Source organism: Phodopus roborovskii, unplaced genomic scaffold, assembly GCF_943737965.1.
Source record: "Phodopus roborovskii unplaced genomic scaffold, PHOROB, whole genome shotgun sequence".
NCBI lineage: Eukaryota > Metazoa > Chordata > Mammalia > Rodentia > Cricetidae > Phodopus > Phodopus roborovskii.
Genome location: NW_026126558.1, coordinates 3,861,036 through 3,884,875, shown reverse-complemented (window position 1 = coordinate 3,884,875; position 23,840 = coordinate 3,861,036). Strand labels below are relative to the sequence as shown.

Genomic DNA, 23,840 nt, shown 5'->3' with positions numbered 1-23,840 from the left:
GGCAGATGGGTTTGGAGACTATTCTGTAGCTGATTTGGGCCAGGAATCCCAGGGAGGCTCAAGGAAGCCAAGGAAAGGGGCTCCAGAAGGCATTAACACCAAGGGCGATTCTGGGTTTTCTCTGGAGTCCAGTGACATTGTTTTAGAAGCAGATGCACCACCTTCTCTTTTATATTCCCTTGAATCAGAGGTCTCATTGTTTCTTGGGTTTTGACTAAGTTCAAGTATATTATCCACTCCCTCAGGTCTTGTTCTATGTAAGGAACACTTTGTAGTAGTAGTTGTTTTTTGCTGTTTGGGGAGCCTGCCAACCAGCTCCCAAATAATCACATGGAGACTTATTCTTTTTAATGAATGCCTAGTTTTAGTTTGGCTTGTTTCTAGCCAGCTTTTCTTAAGTTATCCCATCTGTCTTTTGCCTCTGGGCTTTTACCTTTCTCTATTATACATCTCTTTCTTTACTTCTTATTTTGTGGCTTACTACTGTAAGGATGGAAAAATACACCCTAACTCTCCACTGACCCCAGGAAGCTAGAATCTAAAAATACTAAATACCTTAAATTCCAGACCCTGCCCTCAGCCAGACACTCCTTGCCGCTTACCAAACTTTGTAAACTGCTTGTGAAACCCCTCACCCCAGTGACCTAACCTAACTGCCATTTGTCACCCCACCTAGGAGCCTGCACAAATGCAGACCTCCAGGGCTATAGAAAACTGATTGGTTTATAAAGCGCGGGCTTGGATGGTTTAAATTGATTGGTCCACACCACGAGGGCTCTGGGTGCTATGAGATGATTGGTTTACGATGCGCGGGCTTTGTTGTAACCCTATAAAAGCTGTCTCAATTCTGTACTCAGAGTCCTTAGTCCTCTACCCCTGTGTGGTGCATGACTGTGGACCCCAGTGCACTTGGAATATAAAAGACCTCATGTTTTTACATCAAGACCACTTCTTGTGAGTGATTGGGGGGGGGCGCCTTTCCTGAGTGGGAGTGTGAAGGTCCACGCTCTGCGGGTCTTTCACTATGTAACTAACTCTCCTTTTCTTGCTCCTTCCATTTTCTTCTTTTTCTCCTTCTATTTATTCTCTCTGCCTGGCAGCTCCCCCTACCCTTTTCCTGCCTTGCTATTGGATGTTCAGCTCTTTGTTAGATCAATCAGGTGTTTTAGACAGAGTAACACAGCTTCACAGAGTTAAACAAATGCAGCATAAAAGAATGCAAAACATCTTTGCACCATTAAATAAATGTTCTAAGCATAAAGGGTTGTAACACACCTTTAACCAATAGTCTGTAACAGCACTTGGTGAGGAGGACAGAGCTGCTGAAATAGTTGCTGACTTCTCTGGATACCTGGATGAGAGAGGGGGCTGCTGTTAGCAGAGGTATCCAACATGGAGGTGCAGTAGCTGTGGAAGCTGCATGTCCAAAGTTGCTGGAAACCTTAGGTCCCAGGACAAGCTGGAAATCTGAGATCAACTTTGCCTGTTGCTATCATTATCACTGGAAAAGGGGGGGGGAGAGTGTATTTGGGGGGACTTTTAGGAAATAATCTGGCAGAATATTTCCATTATGATCGCCCCATTGGTACTTCTGAAATCATGTGATCTAATTCTTCCAGACAAGAAACCAGGGGTCAGAAAAACTTGGTGGCGTGTTGAGGTCACACAGGTAGTTCACAGGGAGCCAGTGGCAGGCCTAGGTGGATCACCTACCTCTGCTATGAAATGCTCTCTTCTTGGACCTTGTCTGTATGCTTATGTGTGTCCATGTGAGCTGGGTGGTTCTTCTGCTGCTGCTCACATTAGGGCATATGTAACTTTCCTGTACAAGTAAGAAACAGATCTGAAGCTGGATAACATGCCTGCCCAGGGGGGTGTGTTTGTTTGACTCTCTGTCTCATTTCAAAGACTCTACCCTTCCCCTGTGCCTCAGGGTACCATCTGCCTTTAGCTGGGATGGATGCCACTGCCCGGACTATGTGGCACTTGGCCCTTGTTCTGCTGCTATCATGATGACTGGTTTTCTACACCACTCACCTGTTTGCTCGGCCTCCGGAGGTGGAAGAGTATCTCAGGCCATGGATGATTCCTAAGTGAACAGTCATGTATCCTGCACTGGCTGCATCCAACAGGATCTGAGTCCCACAATGTAAGCTCACACCTCTTGCAGCTCATGAGAAGTCCCCCCCACCCCTTGCCTGTGTCGCCACCCTGGTGAGCCTCTATTGAGTTGCTTCAGAAATTAAACTCAATTTGTACTCCTGTTAGAAGACTCCTGTGTAACAATGTGTGAAATGGAGGTTAATGTCCCTCGGCCATCATCTCCATTCTGATGTTGATGCTGTAAAATGAGGAGAGTCAGTCTAGCAGCAATCTCCACTGGTAACTGCTGTGAGGATCACAGATCTCTTGGGCTCCTCTGGGAGTAGGAGGATACTGCCCCAGCTTTCAGATAAGTAAATGGGGTATGGAGATGCTAATCTGTGTGTTCAATCTCCTTCCTTAACTGCAGAGCTCTTTTGTAGCCTGTTGTTGCTGGGCTTCTCCCATGAATGAACTGTCTATGACATTATTGCCCATGGAGACAGAGGATCTTCATTTGGATCAGATGAGAAACTGTTCAGGTCTGTAACTGAACTCTCATTTCCAAAGAGATGGCAAGCATGCTGGGAAGGAGTCCTGCTCCTCTCCCCTATAAGGATGCTGGGAAGGTGTCCTGCTCCCCACCCCTACAAGGATGCTGGGAAGGTGTCCTTCTCCCCACTCCTACAAGGATGCTGGGAAGGTTTCCTGCTCCCCGCCCCTACAAGGATCTAGTATGCTCTGGTATTTGTGTCTTCCATGGAGTTGACTTAGAGAGTGACTTGACTTCTGAGGGAAAGGGCAGGCAGCAGAGCCTTGGGAGCAGCCTGAAGACTGGTCCACACTAGGCCTGAGCTAGAGATAGACCATATATTCCTGTGTATCTGACATCATAGGGAACTCCTTCTAAGTCAGACAGAGACAGATGTGCTAAAGAGATTTCAGGACCTCTGAATACAATCATATCAATTAATCAAGTCAGTCCCTCACAGACATGCCCACAGGCCAGACTGTTTTGGGCAGTTCCTTGGTTGAGTCTCCTGAAAAGTCTCCTAAACTGCTGACAAATGAGCACATCTAAGCCTGACACAGTGGCTGAGGTCACTGCCCTGTGTGTTCTGAATCTCCTCACCTGTGACTAAGCTCAAGCCCACAGGAATTTCCATATTCATTTCTCATGTTTAAACAAGATGGGCCTGGGTGTATGGCTCCTTTGGTAGACTGCTTGCCTAGCATGCACGGAGCCCTGGAGTTAGTCACTAGCACTGCATAAACTGAGTGTCGTTATTCCTAGCACCTGTGAGATGGAGGCCAGAGGATCAGGAGTTCAAGATCATCAGCTATATCGAAAATTCAAGGCCAGCATGGGCTATGTAAGGCCTGTTTCAAAAATAAAAGTATAAAGCAGAAGCAAAACTAATATATTGTCACAATCTCTTGTCTTGAGTGCTCTCTTCAAACCATAAGATTCTAAGGTACAGCAACAGAATCTTTCCAGTCCCATCTGTGGAATCAAATTTGACTTTACACTCCGTTTCTCTCCTTGTTGGCCAGAGGCATTATCAGTTAGCCCTGTGTTTATCTCATGTGCCCGAGATAAGCAGAAATGGCACACTTATCTCTGAGCCCTGTGGTGGAAAGGATATCAGCCAACAGATACTGCCCAGATATGGCCATGTCGGGCACAAATCACACCTTAATCTACAATCTAATGCCATCTTCCATTAAGCCTGTATCCCCATTTTATTATGTCATCAAGCCAGTTCTATATGGCTCACTGAGAAATGCATTTTATGATCTTGTTAGAAGCAATGGTTTCACTGGGATCATTTTAAGCCAATAATTTCATACTTACCTCCTCCTCAGTACCTGAGACATTAACTTATTAGCTACTCTGGTGTCAAGCCTAATGTGTTTTAAATACTTAAAACAAATTCCAGGCACTGTGGGGCTGGAGACTGGGTTTTCTGTCAGCATTGAGTGCTTTGGGTTACCAGGGGGAAATCCACCTCAGTGGACCACGAGGGAAGGCTTGCATGTCTGTTCCTGGCACACAGGAAGCTTGGTTTCATCTAGCAGGAGGGAGACCATGCCTGCTGAGCCACGGAAGTTCTGATGTTGAAATGTTCCCCTGGCTAACCCTGCAGCTGGCCCTGGAAGGGGGGCAGGGAGGCGTGGGCCATCAGGGTTGCTAGGTTAGGGCCTCCTAAAGGCAGGAAAGGCTTTGTGATGGAAGGAGAGCCCAGCTTCCTAGGATGGGGGAGTCGCCAGGATAGAAGCATATATGCACTTGTATGTGAGTGTGGCTGAGGATCATCAGTGATCTTACATGTGTTGCTTGTATGTGCTTATGTGTGTGTACTTACATGTGTGCCGTGTATGAGGTATGTGGACATTCAAAGAGCTGTGTCAGGTGTCCTTAGTCTCTGTTTGCCTTATTTTTTGAGATAGGATCTCACCAATTTGGCTAATTGGCTGACCATTGAGCTTCAGGGATCCACCTGTCTCTGCCCACACCCTCAGTACTGGGGTCACAGATGTGCACTGCTGTGCCCAGCTTTTATGTGAGTGCTGAAGATCCAGATCCAGGTATCACATATATGCAGCAAGTTCTCTACCTACTGAGCTATCTCCTAGCCCTCAGATCCTGTGTGTGTGTGTGTGTGTGTGCATGTGTGTGTGTATGTGTGTGTGTGTCTGTATGTCTGTGTGTCAGTCTGTCTTTGCAAGTATGTACATATGCAGAGACCCGAGAATGATGTCAAATGTTTTCCTCTAATGTTCTTCACCTCATTTTTTGAGACAGGGTCAGACTGAACCTGAAGTTTGCTGCTTTGCCCAGGCTTACTGGTCAGCAGTCTCCTAGGATCTGCCTCTCTCTAACCCCCTATGCTGGGAACATATGTTCACAGGATCATACCTGACTTTTAATGTATGCTGAGGAGTTGCTTTCACAGCAAGCACAATTAAGCCACCTCTTTAAGTTCCTTTTTTATTACAAAATCCAGGTGACCCTTCCCCAACTCTTTTGGTGGCCCCTGGGTCTTTGAGGGCTTTGGAATACTGTACTCTCCTCTGGCCAGAAAGACACCCTTCTGGCTTTGCTACATCTCATCACTGTGTTATTTCTTTACCGGGTGTGATGGTTAATATTGGTTGGCAGTGTGACACAGCTAGAGTCACCTAGGAGACAAGCCTCTGGGCACACCTGTGAAGGATTTTCTCGGTTGAGTTAATTGAGGTGTGAAGACCCACCCAAAGTGTAGGCAGCGCTATTCTGTGGGCCGATGAAGTGAGCTCAGCATCAGCACTCATCCCTCTCTGCTTCCTGATTGCGCACAGGTGACCAGCTGCCTCACACCCACGCCACCATGACTTCCCTGCCTGGAGTGAAATAAACTACTTCCTAAGCAGCTTTTCCAGACATTTTATCAAAGCAATGAGAAGTATAACTGATACATCCCATCTTTTAAAGTCCACGTCTTGGAATTCTGTATCCATCTGCCTTTTCAGTCCACCTGTCCAGTGTGGTAGAATAATGGCCTTAGGATGTCTGTGTCCTAATCTTCAGGACCAATGATAGTATTCTGCTACAAGGCCAGGCGACTCTGTATACCTAAGGGTCTTATGGATCCTGAAATAGGAAACACGCCCTGGGTTCTCCTGGTGGATACAGATGACTGACATGGAGAGCTTTCTCAAGCTGGCCACAGGAGAGACTAGGTAGAAGAGTTGGTGAAGTTGAAAGTGTGAGCCATGCTGGCATTGGAGATGGAGGGAAGGAAAATTTGTCCTGAATGTGCACAGCACCATCCCACATGCTGGGGTCATGGCTGAATAAAAAGGAAAAGTAGAAGTCAGGTGGTCCATTTTTTTTTCTGCTTCTGACTCCACTGAGATGTGAGGAGTCCCAGCCACCTGCTCCCAACTCCATGACCTCTGTCATGCCTTCACATCATGATGGACACTACCCTCCTAAGCCTAAGTCACATTAAAGCTTTCAGACGTCATGTATTTGGTCAGAACAATGAGTCACTGATACAGGTGCCTAAGCATACATCCAAGTCCACACATTGGCCTTCTCTCTCTGGGTCTTCTCTGGCTTCCTTCTTCCACTACTAATTGGCCCTGGCAAAGAGAAGGACCAACTTGCGCCTTTCCTGTCTGTAGGTGGAGTTTTTCATTAGGACCACAATCAGCCACTTCCCAAATAACCATTCAGAGACTTAATACTAATTATAAATGCTCACCTGCTAGCTTAGACTTGTTTTTAGCTAGTTCATATAACTTAAATTAACCCATTTCTTCTCTCCCCCTTGCCACGTGGTGGACCCTTCTTTCAAAACAGGGTCCTGTTCATCTTGCTTCTCTCTCTGTCTTTGCTTGTGACTCCTCAAACTCCCTCCCAGCATTCTCTTTCCCCAAAAATCCTGCCTAGCTGTGGGTCAGTCAGCTGTTTATTAACAGTGAGAGCAACACATTTTCACAGTGTACAGAAGGATTTTTCCATAGCGTCTCTCTGGCTGTGTAATCTCACCTCCACTGTCTCAGTGTGTGTCCCTGACTGCCTTATTTAAAAGGTCAGCTTACCCCCAGGGCACAAGGTCATGTTCTCTTAGCATCTGCCATATGGTGCAGTCATTAACTTATTTCACTTGGTACCTGTGTCCACTCCTGGAATATTGGCTCACAGCTGCTTTGCTAGATATGTTCTAACATCATAGATGACAAGCACTAGTTCTCATCATTGTTGTAATTGTTGAGTGTATAGACCAGTCCAGTCTAGCACCACAGCATGACAGTTCTATTTCACAACTAGCTTTGCATATAAATTACCTGTTCTAGACCAGCCTGGTTCTAGTGTAAGGTATCCATCCGTGTGCTGTGAGATTGAGGACAGAGGCAGACAGATCCAGGATTTTGGGATGTAGTTTATCAGGCACCCACTGACAGAAGCATGGTCATGAAGATGGTACAGGACCAGTGGGGTCCTGGGACTTGGTTAGAAGGAGGACAGAAGGGGCTTCACCCAGGATGTGCTTTATCTGCCTTGTCTCAGAACTCCCCTGCCCCACGGTGGATTGCAAAGCTCCAAGTCTCTCTGCCAGGGGTTTATATTTACAGTTTGCTGGTAAACTATGTGGGGAAAACTGACCATGGTCATTCAGGAATAGATGTGGAGGTTTGTACCCAGGTTGGATGGATTACATCATTGAACCAGACATGTACCTTCCACACACTGTCAAATCCCAGGCTCACACAGCCCCGCCTGTAATGCTTGGTAGATCGGTAGGTCTAATCCTGCCCAGCCACAATCCACTGTGCACTGAGCTGGATCCGGAGCAGCGAGGCTGTTCTCCTGCAGGAAACCCTTGAATAACTTCTTTCTTTGTTAGACGATGTCACAGTCCCACAGGGGACTTAACAGGGATGTGCCCTCTGCTTGCCACACCCTCATTTCTTGTTGTGTTCCTCTGTCCTCACTTTCCTAGATTAGCCTGGATGCTCACATTCCCATATCCACCCTCAGCCCCCCAGATCTTGCATGTGGCCTCATGGCTGCTGCTCCTTTCTTGTTACAGGCCATGCTTCTCCTCATGTAGGACTCCAGCTTGTCCCTTACCTCTCCCCAACCTCAGGAAAACCATTTTTCTGGGTGCTTTCTGTCTTTTCCATCCCAGCCTCTCTCCCTCCCCATCTCCCCCTTGTGGAAAAGCCCTCTTACCACGCAATCCCCTCATCAGTTCACAAGGTCCTTAGGGCCATGGACTTACAGCACATGGACAATGGGGGCACCAGGCAAGCCACCTGGCACCTAGCAGGGGCTCGGCAGACACCTGCTGAGTGAGTGAATTGGTTTCTGTGGCTTGGTGAGTTCAGGCTGGGCTGTCAGAGCAGCTAGCGGGCACTTGTTCTGCCAGTATCGATTTGCAGGCGCAACTCTATGTGTAAATGCATTTCACTGTTCTGCCTTAGGACCCAATTTTTGAAAATTAGATTTTAAATGTCGTATCCTTCTCACTTACACCATGTGCTTCCAGACAACCAGTGCATAATGTAAAATGAAAGGCGTGGAAAATGGACCCATTTAGTGTGCTCTATTTGAAATCTGTTAGGCTATTTTTAAGTTCTCACGGACCTTGTGCTCCTGAGGGTGGGCAGGAGAGGGAAAGAAGGGCGGTGGGGTCGGGGGAGGGAGCACAGATGTAAGCTAGTGGGATACTGAGAACGGTTGTGTGTTGTTCAGTTTCCATTTTAGTAGAATCCCAAATGTGATTTCTGAATTGAGAGACTGAAAATGAGATTCTGCCTCATATTGCAGCTCCCCTCCGCTCTTGCAGTGGGAACCATGGGCTGCTTGTATGCGATGCAGTCAGCGTGCCAGCCTGCATCCTGCCTCCAAGCTGATCTGCTCCTCTGGCTCTGCCACAGGTGGGAAATGGGTTCAGAGGTGCATAGAACTTGACTCACTTGGGGTATGATCTTTTTAGGGTGTATGTGGGATATTTATCAGTCTAGTCTTTGTTTGCTTGCCCCCCCCCGTGTGTGTGTGTGTGTGTGTGTGTGTGTGTGTGTGTCTGTGTGTGTCTGTGTGTATACCCATGTGATATATATCTTTGGTTTTCATGAGTACATATGTACCTGTGTGTATGTGTTTGCCAGAGGTCGACATCAGATACCTTTCTTGATCACTTTTCACTTCCCCTCCTTTTATTTTTTGAGACAGGGTCTCTCATTAAACCTGGAGCTCACTAATTAGGCGACTGGATGACCACTAAGCCCCAGCAATCAGCCTGTCTCTACCTCCCTAGTGCTGGGATTATAGCTGCTGTTACTATGCCTGGCTTTTTACCTGGGTACAGGGGGTTTGAACTCAGGTTCTCATGCTCGCATCGCACATACTTTATTCATTGGAGTCATAGCATGTATGTTAAAGTCCCAGGTATTTTAGCTGTCATGTTGGGAGTTTTCTTACTCACATCCCTGTGAACCTGCTGTCCATGTGACCGGGAAGAGGTGACGCCCAGTGGCTGGGAGGAGCACAGTTTTCTTTTAGAATCCAGGCACTTGGCATTCTGACCTCACCTTCCCCTTGGCTGGAGGAATCCCTTGTCTGTGGGGTGGCTGTGGCTGATTCCTTTGGTCTTTGTCACAGCCTGACAGATGTGAGGAGGGTCTTACACTTAAAGCAGATTCATTCTGACTTCTGTGTCTGTAAAGCAGCAATGTGGGAGCTGCTTCCTGTTGCTGTGACAAGTGTCTGAGGATGGCTGAAGAAAAGAGCTCTACTTGATTCATGGTTTTGGAGGCTGGAAGTCCAAGTTTGAGCAATGGATTCAGCCATTAGTGAGAACTTCATGACCCATGGCTTCCCAATTGCAAGTGTCCTGGGGAAGAGATTGCATTTTAGGACCAGAAGGACATCAGAGAGGGACCAAGAGGCCAGATAGCTGTTTATAACACACTGTTCCTGGAGGAACCAATTCTGGGAAAGCCCGTCACTCTCAGAGACCAGCAGTACTCCCATCCAAAGGCAGCACTGTCAGCACCCAGACCATGATCCAGGCTCCCTGTGACCCACTCCAAGCAGGGGGACGATGGCTTGCCGTGTGCGGTTTTTGATGCTTTAGAGTCTGATGATGGGATTTTGAACTCCCTCAGACCCTGTCATGCTTCCACCTGTGCTCCTCCATCGTCTGTTTTGTGTGCACGGTTGACCCTCTGCACCCATGGTTTCTGCATCCATGGATTCAAACAACTTTAGGTGAAAGAGCATTTTGAAAAATGTGTTTATGTTGAGCATATTCAGGCCTTTCCCATTGTTGCTATTCCTTATACAACATGTAAAACAGCAATCCCCATGACATGAACACTGTTAGGGATGCAGAGGTGGCTTAAGGTGGACAGGAGGGTGTGTATTTGCCATGTGCAGACATGACACCATTTCACTTGAGTCTCCAGCATCCTTGGGGAACTATGCGTGCAGATACCTCTTGCCTTATCAGTTCTGGGCCTTGTTTTCCAGGGGCCTTACGTAGTCCCACTGTCAACCTCAGTCTGCCAGTCTGGGCTCCTCAGCCCTCCATTCATTCACTACTGACGGCTTTGTAGCCAGGGTCTGTGCGGTGTCTGTTTCCTTGGCTGGTTGTCAGTGCTCTGAGAACTGCATCCTCTTTCTTCAATTCCCCAGTGAGAACATAGTGTTCAGTGCCGTGGGGTCACAGTGCTTGACAGCACTGGGAGCGGTGCTAGCATGTGGGTGACACCCAGCACACGATTTTTGAACATAGACCTCGATGCTTGCACCTCCTTGGGCCCCAGGACTGGGGCAACAATAGAGAGAATTCATGATGCCATTAGAAGACGGGGCATGCTCTGAGGAACCTTGACGTTTGGGAGGTTTTCTTTTTAACGCTCCACAGAAGCCATAGGGCCAGAAGGCAAGGTCTGGGGGACCAGAGAGGATATAGGAGGATGGAATCAAGAGGCATTTGAAGGGCATGCCTGGATAGTGGGGATGTGGCAACCAAGTTATGAGCCTCAGGGCAAATGGCCCTGTGTTAGCTCCAGAGGTGACAAGGGAGGCATGGTGGTGACAACCAAAGATGATGGCCCAGCCCTGTGCGCCATCCAGACCCATCTCCCTCCTTTCCTGCTCACCTCTGAGTCAGCTTCATTCTCATGCTGCCTTTGAGCAGATAATGGCTGCCATCAGTCCACACCCAAAGTGTTTAGTGCTGGCCTCGGGGACTAGCCTTCTCCCCAATTGGTTCCACCATGCTGAAACACTCCAGGAAGAAAGCTTGATGGGCTCAGGCCCAGGGCAGATGTGGGGAGGTGTCAGGTGTGCTGGCACATGGCGGGGTGGAATGAGAAAGATCAGCCGCCATGTAGGGAAGAGCCCTGTGTTCCAGGGAAAGGATGGCTTGCTATATGGAGATTGTGCATGGTAGGTAGCAGGCTCAGCTGTAACAGGCTGCAGACAGTAGAATACTTGGCAGTATTCAGAAGCTCCATCTTGCAAGGCCTGCTGGTGTAAGAAGCCTCAGGGCTGGGCTGCTCACCTGTAGAGACTGTTGGGAGTGCCTCCCACAGCCGATATAGGGGGTCATGGGGCCTGTTTTCCCATGTTGCTGTACTTTGTGATATAAGTAGGTGTGTGTGTGTGTGTGTGTGTGTGTGTGTGTGTGTGTGTGCACGTGTAGAGGCCAGACAATATCCTCAGGTGTCCTTCCTCAGGAGCCACTCATCTCATGTTTTGAGACAGGGTCTCCCCTTGGCCTGCAGCTCATGGATTAAGCCAGGCTGGCTGACTAGCAGGCATCAGGATTCATCTGTCTCCGTATCCCCAGGGCTGGGGTTACAAGTATGTGCCACAATTTGCAGGCAAGTGTGTACCATAGTTTACAGCCAAGTGTGTGCCATCATTATAGTTTTAATATGGATGCTGGGAATGAGACCCAGGTCTCGTGCTTATGCCATGAGAGCATTATTAACAGAGCCATCCCTCTAGCCTAGGCATCCTGTCCTGCTTTCTTACCAGTATTGCAGGACTACCCCCTGGGATGGTGGAGCAGAGCACCGAGCAGTGTGGCTGAGGTACTCCTGCTAGTAGAACAGCAGGATTTCCCTCTGTTCAGTTAGAATTCTTTCAGTGAAATCACTGTTGTGCTTCTTGGCAGCCCTGTGCACATGGTAAAGCCTGGGCTTTGGTAGACCACTAAGCGGGGGTAGAATATTTTTCCCCGTTTTCTCCTGAAACAGCTCCCCTGGGCCTTAAATCCCTATCCTCAAAGGGATTTGGAGCAGCACTGTGAGAATTCAACAAAATAATGATGTGCAGGAAGTGTCCCGCCAGCACCCAGGGTGGGCTTGCTTTCCTTAGCCTAAGAGGATCAAACGCGGATTTGGTTTTCCACAGCAAATATTTTAAGATAGTTTTCTGTTTCAAAAGAAAGGTGCAGATTGCTTTCCTTGATCTGTTAAAAGGGAATGAAGAGAATTATATCTGTGTGTGCACATGGCTGCACACTCACATAATAGACATGAACATACGAATGTACATGCCAGTATGAACATACATGCACACATGCCAGTTTATATCCAGATGCATATGTGGATATAAGCATGTTTGCATGCTCCCAAGTGTATAAGCACATATGTGTACATTAAAGCATGCACTTTCATGTGTCAGCACGTGAGCATGCATGCATGTGGTCTCATATATGTGTACAAATGCATGCCTGCATCTGTGGTTGACAGAGGAAAGGGAATCAAAGCCAGAGTGTATATTCTCAGATGTATGAAGCTAGGCAAGGAAAATAAATCAGCATTCTAAGCAACTTTTGAAACACTGTAACTTAATCTTCAGGTCACAACTTCTCCATTTAAATGCACCAGGGAGAAAAGCAAATCCAGGAATCTACTGCTGTCAGCAGGGATGGAGGACAGGCAGCTTGTCATTCCATCAAGAGAACACTTGGCTAGGACGAGGTGGGGCTGGGAGTGATGCTGCTTATTGCTGAGAGCGTTGGCATTTTCTGACCTGTTCTGCATCCTGGAACCTTTAGCTTTGGTTTTGTCATTGATTCCTGCCGACATCAGGCTGTGTGCTTGAAGGGCATCAGGAGATGGCATGTAGGAAGCTCGGTGGATCTGGGAAAGTTGGACTCACCATGTCATGTGATACCCACTTAGCTGGTGACAAGCATGGCAGATGCGGCTCAGGCTTTATCCCCTGTAGAGCCAAAGCTCACAGCAGCTCCCTGACCTCCAGTGGCTCCTTTCCTTCCTCCTAAGTCACTTCTCAGCTATGAGTTTCAGATGGTCACTGTTGTCTTGAGGTGTACAGTGGGCACAGGGACAGTCTGGGACATCAGAACTCAACCTTCCACCATCCCACAGGGTAGACTGAAAGCTGGGTGTGAATGTGGGTTGTTCTTCCTTCCTGGACAAGCATTGCCCCTCTCTATTCTGAGGGAGTTTTCATACAGCTGATCTTAATACCACTCAGGGTGTGAGGTCATGGACAGTGTCTCCCTCACCTGGCCCAGAGAAACCTGGAAGAGCGAATCCAGCCTTAAGTCCACTTCTGTGTATGGCTGTGACACTCATGATAGGGACATAGAGCCTGTCCTACTGGACTAAGTACTCTGGTGATCCCAGCATCCTTGTGCTCCACCAAATAATCACAATGCAAGCTCAAGGAAAGTGACTCAGAAATTTCCAGGAAGGTAAAATGAGTTGACAGTGCCCATTATTCAAAGATGCAAATCGCTCTTCTAAATCAGCCACACCTACTCACTCACCAGGAAAATCCTCTAAGACATATTCATTCTCTGGGACAGACATCCGTTGGCTTTTCTTTTTTTCTGCAAATCTTCCCATTAGAAGAAAAGAGAGGGTAATTAGCAGCCTCAAACTGAACAGTGCCTTGCAATGTTCAGTGACTCTGTTTGGTGGTGGTGTATACATTTACTTCTGGCTCTGAAAGTCTGCAAGGAATAGCTAGAAACCTGGGACCTTCAGGCTTCTCTCTCAAGAGCCCTGTCCAGCCAGAATGACCTGTGCCATTGCAGCATTGAATCTGTGGCTAGCTAAACAGGCATGGAGAGGCAATGGAACACAGCAGGCATGACATACTTAGCCTGGAAGAGTGAACAAGGTGAACACAGACACTAAAAAAATTGAGGCTGGGAAGATGGCTCAAGACAGGACTGACTTCCTGCTCTTGAGTGTGAAATGAGATGCGCTCGGACTAATGGCTTTGTGGGAATGATCCTCCCAGCTTTCCAGGCCCTGTGCAGTCCTGTTCCATTTCATTTGCCAAGACAGAAAGGTTGTAAGACTGTCTCCCTTAACTTCTGGTGTCCCTCCAGGGCTTTTGAGTGACTGAGTTCACCCCTCGTTTTTGTACATGGTTTAATTTTCCAAACAAACCTGAAGGGTGGCTAGAGTCTTTGATACTGAAATTTGTCAGGATTCCAATTTTCTCATCTTCCTTCTGAAAATTTTTACTAAATGGAAGGTAATTTTTATCAAATTGGTGCCCAAGTGTTGATTATTGAAATCTGATAACTTCCTTTACAAAAATGGACCAAATGTCACTTCTGTTATGGGGGGGAGGCTATATCCAAATGAAAGCCTTTTCAGCTTTTAAAAATTCACTAGCATGCTCATGGTACACATATGTATATGCAGGCAAACATACACATAAAATAAAACATACATTTTTAGAAAATGTTATAACAGCTGGACATTGTGACATATGTTTTTAATCATAGCACTAAGGAGGCAGAGTCAGGAAGATCTCTGTGAGTTTGAGGCCAGCCTGATCTATAGAGCAAGTTCTAGGACAACCAGGCTTCTACATAGTGAGCAAGACCCTATATTTAAAAAAAATAGAAGTCAACCATTCTTAGCTTGTTGGCTACACAAAAGTCACTGATTGCATTGGCCCCTCTGGGACCCTTGGTACTAGATCCTTTTTATAGTTAAGTAGAACCAAGTGTAGGCAGCTGGAAAGATGGCCCAGTGGGTAAAGTGCCTGATGGCACACACACACACACACACAAATGATACTAAGAGCAGTGCTTTGCATGAAATGGGATCTAGGTTAAACACCGGTAGCACTGACTAATGCTCATGGCATGAACTCTGCTAAATAGTTTCACAAATTTACCATATTCAATTATCAATCAGTTTCCACTTAATTTTGATTCATTAATCTAATTATTTGAAGTCCATTCTAATACTAGCATATTCTGAGTATTGAACTCAGTTGGCAAGTAGGAAGTACTACTTCATGCCTCTCCCCTATTAAAAGCCCAAGGTCCCATTTGTTGTTTCCTTTGGCATCTCCTGAGCATGCTCCTTTGTTCTCAGGGTCACCAGCTTCTCAGAGGTCCTATCTAATAGACTCAGCATGGAGATGCAGCGAGGAGCAGGGGAGTGGGAAGGGGGATAGAGGCCCTGTTCTCAGTGTGTTGGTGGTTGTATTATTTTGGAAGTTGAAAGTCTAAATTCCGTGTCCACATCCTGACCTGTCTTGAAGGTTGCTGCAAGGTGCTTGTTGTTGGTTGCTTTTACTCCTTGCTCTTTTTTTGTGGAGGGGTGGGGGGAACCACCCAGCTCCCAAATAAATCACACATGGAGACTTATTCTTTCTTATAAATGTCCAGCTTTAGTTTGTCTTGTTTCTTGCCTCAGGTCTTTTATCTTTCTCTCTTTCTGTATACCTTTCTTTTACTTCTTTCTCTGTGGCTTGCTGTGTAGCTGGGTGGCTGGTCCCTGGAGTCTTCCTCTCCTTCTCTTTCTCATTCCTACTTTTTATTCTCTCTGCCTGCCAGGCCTGCCTCCTTCCCTTCAATTCCATCATAGTGGGCCAGGCATGGCAGGTGAGGTGCTGTGTCCATTGTCATCTTGGTTAGTCTGAAGAAAAAGCAGATAGTAATTTCTAGGCCCACCTTTGGCAATGTACTTCTGTTAAGCACACTCAATGACAGTGTGAGCATGAGGTGACAGGTCTTCGTACCTTGGTGGATCGAGAAGAAAGCTTGGAGTGGAACCAGAAGCAGATATGACCTTCAGAACTGGCCCCTAGTGACCTACTTCTGATAGCTGGAGACCAAGCATTCAAGTACAGTGACCTCTAGAGGACATTGCACACCTAAGCCATAATGGGAAATCTAGCATTCAGTGTCTAATTTATTTAACAGAATATTAGTTTGACAGCCCAGATTATTTATAAACATGGGTCTTTTCATTAATAGAGACTGTCTTTTGGAAGGAGGGTGTTATCACACACAGTGATGGGCTGACAGTGAGCTACCTGTAAGAGTATTGAGTCAGGGTGGCCCAATGACAGTGCCTGTGTCTGATTCTGGCTGCAGAGACAATTGGAGCCTCTACATACTTCCTGTGCATGGCTCTGGGCAGCCGCTTGGATGGATCTGAGGGCTTTCCAAACTCAACATGTTGTTATTGTTAGAGCCTTGACCACGGTCCTTTGTTTTCAGCTTTTAAATGAACAGTTGTGGCTTTCTCTCGGTTGGGGGCTACAGCTGCTTGCACTCACATTGGGTTTTGTCTTGCAGAAGCAAGTGTGAAGGCAAACACTGTGAAGTACATGGAAGTGCTTGAGAGTCAGCTGCGCAGGTAAGGAAGTGCTCTGCCCCCACAGACTCTGGGATGTATCTGCTTGCTCTATTGGAATTCAGTAAAGGGCCAGTCAATCTCTATAGTGAGTTAACAAAGAAAAGCAGGAAAACTCCCTCTGCATCCCCAGGGGAAGTAGCAGGTGCTGTTCCAATGTCTCCTAGCCCATGCTCCCCCTTGACAAAGCAAATAGATTAGAATGTTTAAACGCATCTTGGCAAGAACAGTGGGCAGTTCTCACGTCTCGAAATGAGAAAAGCCTTTTTGGGATACTGAGTTGAGAATTCATGCTGCGGTTTGCTTTTCCTTTCTGTGTAGCCTCTGAAGGGGTCTTAAGGACTGTGAACTGGCTTATGCACAGAACAATGTAGGAATGTACATTGTAGGCTCTGTTTTAAATCCCGAATCAAAACCAGCGTGAAAATTCCTGGTTGCTTTTTTTTTTTAAACCCAATTAGGAATTCAGTTTGGAGAAGCATTAACGATACTGCAGCACGTCAAGCTGTTTCTGGTTTTCAGGGATGTCTACTTCTGGAAATAAATCCCAGCCAGCGGGATCTGGTCCTAATTAAGGGAACAAGTTCGACAATGTAGTCTGTGCTTTTCCTCCCTGGAAGCCAGTTTGGTTTTATGGAAACATCTTGCTACTATTTTGGAAATTGTTAAGTGGCTCTGGAATAGATTTGCCTTAAACCTTTGTCTGCTGGGACAGTTCAGAGGCTTCTCCCTTCATGGTGAAGGGTCAGGCATTCATCCTGAGGGTGTAGGGTTAGCTTCGGACTGCAAACCAAGTCTTCCCACCCACCTGGCAGAAGCTGTGGCAGAGCTGGTCAGCAGAGAATGGCTGTCAGGAGTGTACACAGGTAGCTCCGGGGCTTGGATCTGAGGCTGGCTTTCCTGCCCTGCCATGTGTTGGGAGGGGCATTCTGACACACCCCTCTCCATCTTATTCCTGCTACCCTCTTTTTCAGGAATGAATATCACACGAGCATGTAACTTAACAGTCGTATTAGGCTCTTAAACAGCACACAGTTGCCCTAGAGCTTGAGCACTGACAAACACCTCCCCAACTACTACATCTCTGTACCTATGACATACCAAACCTCAGGAAGAATTAGCTCTCTTTTCCCTGTTTGTGTATTCATTCTTCCTAAGGATTGACTTTCACACGCTGTGGCACACACAGTAGCTTGCAGCAGTCAGTTCTCTTCTTATACTGTGTGGATTCCGGGTAACAGATGAACTAGGTCCCTGAGCTTGTTGCCAAGTGCCTTTACCTGTTGAGCCACCTCACCAGTCCATTTGCAGTGTCTTTTGCCACAGGTGGGAGGAAGGTCTCTGTCTTTGTGGATAGGTGGATATAACTCAGTGGGAGGCATCCATGTTGGCTCCTTGTACTGCAGTGACCTGTGCCCTATTAGGGCCAAGTGTACAGTTGCTCATCCATCTGTGTGTGGTCACCAGCCCAGCTTCCTAGTGAGGGTTCAGGCTTCAAGCTGGCTTCCCTTTCCTCCACATACTTGGTTTTGGGTCCCACAAAGTCAGCCTCCTAAGTATCCATCCCATAGATCTACTTCTGCCTTGCCAGAAGAAGCATTTCTCCCTGAATGACCCTATGACCACCTCTGTTGTGTGTGGCATCTGCTTTCTGCCTCCAAGCTGGCCCCACCAGCCCATTCCCTATGTGATCTGGTTCATGCTCATCTAGGACTCAGCTCATCAGTCCTTCTCAGCGGCACCCTTCTGCCACCTCCTGCTGAGCCACAGCCCTGGTTTGCTGGGAACTCTGTCCAACTCTGGAAGGCCAAGCCCCTGAGAAGGAGCCTGCATCTCATTAAAGGTCAGACTACTGTGCCATGTGCTAAATCTCCAGTTACATTTAGTTTAAGAATCAATGGACCAGTAGCAGTTACCTCTTGAAACTTGACCTCTTTTTTGTTTATCTTTATTTTATGTGTACATGTGCTTGCATCTACATCTGTGCATCACATGTGTACAATGTCTGAAGAGGCCAGAAGAGGGCATTGTATCCCCTGGGACTGGAGTTATAATGGTTGTGAGCTGCCATGTGGGTGCTGGGAATTAAACCTGGATCCTCTGGAAGACCATCCAGTGCTCTTAACCAAGGAGCCATCTCTCCAGCCCCTGAAATTTTATTTGTAGTTGTTAAGATTGAAAGTCAAAGCATCCCAGGAAAATACAATGTCCAAACCCATTTGCCTTGGCATCCAGTTTCTGTGACTCACAGTAGAATATCAAAAAACAAAACAAAGCCACTCTAAGGAGTTTTACCCACTTACTGCTCCCCTTTAGGCTGTTTCAGAGGTGACAGCAAAGTGGGATGTGTTGGTTTAGCTCTTTTTCCCTTGGGGCTGAATTCTGCTTTAATTCCCATCGTCTCAATTATCTCGTATTCTCTGTTAGCTTTCCGACTGAGTCAAAGGAAATATTCTTAAAATTCTTACTTTTGCCTGTGTGTGTGTATGTGTGTGTGTGTGTGTGTATGTGTGTGTGTTTTAGACGATCTCTTTCTGTTGCCTAGGTTTGCCTTGAACTCAGGGTCCTTTCACTTCAGGCCCCTGAGGGCTGACACTAAAGATGTTCACCACAACCTTTCCTGGGTAGAGGATTTTACTTTGGGGCTAGCGAGATAGCTCAGTTGGTAAAGTGTTTGCTTTGAAGCCGAAGCCATGAGGACTTGTGTTTGAGCTCTGTTGACAAACCAGCTAAGGTGATGTGTACTTGCAATGCTAGCACTAGGTAGATAGAGACAGGTGAATCCAGCATCTTGGACTAACTTGTGAGTTCCAACCAGTGAGAGGTGTCCCCCACTTCTCTCCCCCTCCCTCTCCCTCTCCCCCACTCTAAAAAGATGGGTAATATCCAAGGATTGACCCAGAAGTTTCTCTCTCCTCCCTCCCTCCCTCTCCTTTTCCCCATCCCTCCATCCATCCTTCCCCCTCCCTTCCTCTTCCTTCTTTCCCCCTCTACCCCTCTTTCTTTTGTAGATAAAGTACTCTAACAATCTCATATCTTATGTCTGTAACCACTGTGGAGGAAAAATCCCTTTGTCCAAAGAAAAATTGGTACCTCTGATTTGCAGGGGTCAATTCTCACCTCCCCCCCACCCCAGGATGTGCACACTGACTTTCTCTACACTCATGAAGTCCATTGTATGCATGGTTGGGGGAACATTCTTTGCCTTTCTAGGCCGTCTCAGCTCTCTCTGCTTTGCTTTCCTGGAGTTGGATCTGAAGCCTTTGCTGCAAACCATCAATGTCCTTTAGTGGCTGCTGGTTTATTTTTGTGCCCTTGCACACTACCTCATTTCTCAAGTGTTTACTTGGGGGTGAGTCAGACTTTCAGAATCGAAGCAGAAAAGATGTTGGCTTCTCTGGATGCGAGGGTGCTCAGAAGCCCCTTGTGCACCTCTGGCTTGTGATAGGGACACATGGGAACTCAGCTGTCTTATTTGAGATTTATTTTGAAATTAAGAGTTTTATACCTTTTTTTCTTAAAGGAGAGGCTGGTTCTAAAAAAAAAAAAACCAAAAACCAAAACAAACAAACAAACAAACAAAAACCACCTAATGTTTACCTACTAATTATCTGGAAATTTCTACATGAATTCTCTCACAGGCAATGGTAGCCAGGTAGGCTACTCAGCTAACAAATCTCAGGAGGGTTCAGTAGAGGTGATCAGGGCCAGAGAAAACCATGGAGTGATTACCAGGGCTCTAGGATATATTCTCAGCCTATTCACAATAGTCTTACCCCAGTGCTGGAAGTCAGCAAAATGGGAGCCATAGGCTCATACCCAGCAGTGTCCTGAGCCTCATGTCATATTCAGGGAAAGGCCTGGTTACACCCCACAAGGCCCCCAGGATCTGGCACTCTCTGCCACAAGCTGGTTGGTCACCTGCTCTCTGAAGTAACTGAAGCAGTTGTTTCCAGTGTAGCAGGAAGAAGTTTCTAGAGTTTATCTCTTGCTTCCATTTTACTGGTTGAGATTTTATATCTATTAGTATCACATAAATATGGCAGCACATGCATAGCACATGTGAAACAAATCCCTGAGGGCATGTTCAAATGACGTGACTCAGTGGACACGATAAAAACGAGAGGCACGTGGAAGGCTACGCAGCTAACGTTCCCGGCAAGGGACCCTCCTCCCATTCCCGGCCTGCTTTGTCCTCACATCAGGAAGCAAGAGCAGGATTGGGTCTTGGAAAAGAGCAGTGGGCAGTGTGTGTGATCCATCCCAGCATGCAGCTGCCAGCAGGTTCCAGCTGTTCTGACTGATCCCACTATCTACCTCCTAACAGGAGTTTGGCAAAGTGGTATGAAGTCCTCTGAGGTTTTTTATTCCAAGCCATGCAAGGTCCTTGGCACCTGGAAGAATATGTTTCAACCCTCATTGAGTTTATTCCTAGTATTATGGATGGGAATGAATGTAAGCCCAGCACAGCTGGGAAATCCAGAGCTGGCTGCCTCTGGAGCCTATCAGCCCATGCAGAGGAGAGGAATGCAGGTGTGTGGATACCTGACAGCCTCCGATAGAGAAAGGTTCAGTTTTCTTTCCTGATCAGTGTTTCCCTTCACCCCTAACAGAACTCTTTGTTAGCTGTGACTCTGTTGGACAGGAGCAGGACCTAAGGCAGAAGCTAGACCAGGCAGTGCTCTTTAGGTCTCTAATGTGGCCAAAGTTTGTCTTTCCTTCGTGTGGCCCTGGGTGATTTCTGCTCCTTCTGATGGTCCTGTCAGCTGTCTACCTCTCCTTAGCCTCAGACCATGTTACCCAGCACATGAACTGTCCTGCCTATGTCTTGACTTCTCACTACCTGCTTGCCTCTGAGTCATGACTCTCCTGCCTCAGCTTTCCAAGTGCTAGGATTACAGGGTTATTCCCTGCCTGCCTTTAAATTATATAATTTCTAGTACACTTTCAAATCCAGAGCAGAGTTGGTAGCACAATCCTTTAATTCCAGCACTCCCGAATCAGAGGCAGTTGCATCTCTGTGAGTTCAATGAGAGCACACTGGCCTACTGGCCTACATAGTAACATTCCAGGCCAGCCAGGGCTACACAGTGAGACTCTGTTGCAAAGCTAACAGAACAACACCCCTGGCTTTGCATGCCTGCACTGGTTTCTTTGTCTTTTGCAGCAGGACTTTGACATCTCTAGAGAATCTCACAGTGTTTCCCAGGGAAACAGCACCTGCCAGGAAGGGTCCACCTGAGATGGAACTGGTTTTGGCTATGGAGTCTTTGGGACAATTCAGAAGGACTCCGAGCTCTCCTGTTAGAGTAGCTCAGAAGCCACTAGTTCCTAGTCCCAAATGAAACACCTGTATCACAGGTGATAGGCAGACTCCACCTGATCTTCTCAGTACTGTTAACTAAAATAAAGCACCAGGCACAGGAATTGCCCTAAGGGTTCCATTTCTCTTGAGGTCTCAACTTTAACACAGGTCAGAGAATCTTAAAGCACAACTAGACTGTGTCTTCTTCCATCCTTGAAATTGATGACTGCAGTATATACCCTCAAATCTGGGGTCAGGCTGGAGGTGTCATTCAGGGAAGGACTGATGAGGTAGCCTCATTACCATCACTCCTGGCTGCTGTGGAGAGCAGGGTAGGGGGTATTTGTTTCAGGAGTAAGACTGTCTACATTTGAATATGATCACTTCTGAGTGGTGGCTGTTCACCAGACAATAAATCTCTTCAAGCCTCCTTTTCCTATCATAAAAATGAGACAATTACAGAAGAAGATAAAGGATGCTTCTCATATACAATAATGACCGAATAAATGAGAGCTATTATTCATCAGTAGCAGTCTAACACCACAAAAAAGATGGAATGAAAAAACTCTACTTTGAGAGATGGGGCAATGGCTCAGCCAGTAAAGTGCTTCATGTACAAGCACACTGACCTGAATTCAATCCCCAGAACCCACATTTTAAGAAGCCAGATGTGGTAGCATACACTTTAATCCCAGCATTGGGAAGGTAGAGAAGTGAGGACTAATGGGGCTCCCTGGCCTCACCTCCTTTTCAAGTTTCAAGCCAGTAAGAGACCCTGTCTTAGAAAATAAGGTATTTGGCACCCAGTGTTGTCCTTTGACCCCTCCATGTACACACATGCACACACAAGAACAGTCACACGATTCCACATAGAATTCAATCCTTATTTTCTAAAAGCAAGAGGGACTCCCCATCTTCCAGGTGAGACTCAAGGTCGTGGTGAGTTCTCAATCTCTGTATTCTAAACACTCTGCTCTTTCTGTTGCCTGCCCTTTGGCCTGATGCTGATAGCTCCTGGGGAGGATGAAAGGAAGACATCTGGTAATTGAGTCCTTGTCAGTGGCTCTGATGGGGACTGAGAGCCTGCAGTGCTTCCCACGCATAGCATCGGCTGGCTGAGGTCCTGGAGACCTGCTGCCGTCACAGCCACACACCTGGCTATGGAATTTGTGAGATGGAGGGCCCTAACCTTCCTTGCATATCCCAGGTGCAAGAATCAGCTGTTTGTGTCTGGTGGGCTCTGTGTCTCTGCATAGTGACCCTTTGTGGTCCTCCAAGAGCATCTGGGTTTGTGACAGTGCCCCGTTCTACCTCTCCTTTGATAGTTCCCTGAGAAAATACAAATGTCTTGTGGAGAAGAGGGTGGATAAAGAAACAGACCTGAAGCACTAAGTGACCACTGGGTGACATGGTGTCGTGTCAGTCCCTGTGAGGAGGGGTTGAGTACTGTCATTGTTTTCCTTGTCCTTGATATTTTTAACAGTTAAGTAGACATGAGGCTGTTTTTAGAGACAGCCTGTGTTGCATGCTTTTCCTTGGGGCAGATGAACAAATATTCATTCACCCCAGATAGGGTCCCAGGTACAGATCAAGGAAACAATTCACCCAAGCCCAGCTTGGTGGAGCAATGAGTTTGTTGGGCTTACTTACAGGTGCATGAGTGGGTGTTACAAGAGTGTGGCTGCTATTGGGCAGCAACATCAACAGGTTGTCTACCACAGCAATTGTCAACCCTTAGACACTTCTAGGAGAACATGGGAATGGACTGATCTCATAAGAGTCTTGTTCAATTCAGCACAGATGCTCTGATTCAAGGTGATAGCGTGATGTCACATCAGAGGACACTTCCAAAACCCATTTCACATTTCACCCTTCACATTCCAGGGCAATGGTCACATGTTAAAGACAATGATTCCTGGGTAACAGAGGTGCAGCCTGTAATCCTAGCACTTGGAAGGTGAAAGCTGGAGGATTCAAAGTCAGCCTTAGTTACACACTGAGCATAGTCAATTTGAGGCTATCCTGGGCTACATGAGCCCTGTCTCAAGAAAAGACACATAACAAAAAAGATAATTATTAATTATCAGGAAGTATCCAATCTCAGATAAGTTTAATACACTCAAGGCAAAATGTTCAACTTGTGTCTTTTTGATGAATATGGCCAGGAATTGAGAAATTTTAAAGCAACATTAAACTTGAGTCAATATATTAGTGGCAGTGATCCAATTTGTCTTTCATTAAATGAGATTTTTTTCTTAATGTTCTTATTTTTAATTGTTTATTTTTATTTTATGTGCAC

General features: G+C 46.7%; 1 protein-coding gene across 1 annotated transcript in view; it reads left to right on the top strand.

Annotated features, from left to right (window-relative positions):
• Positions 1-23,840, top strand: part of Disc1 (DISC1 scaffold protein) — a 168,160-nt gene that overhangs the window by 106,772 nt on the left and 37,548 nt on the right. The window contains exon 9 of the mRNA XM_051201784.1: positions 16,179-16,239. Coding sequence (XP_051057741.1) covers positions 16,179-16,239 — 61 coding nt within the window. The remainder of the gene's footprint in view (positions 1-16,178; positions 16,240-23,840) is intronic.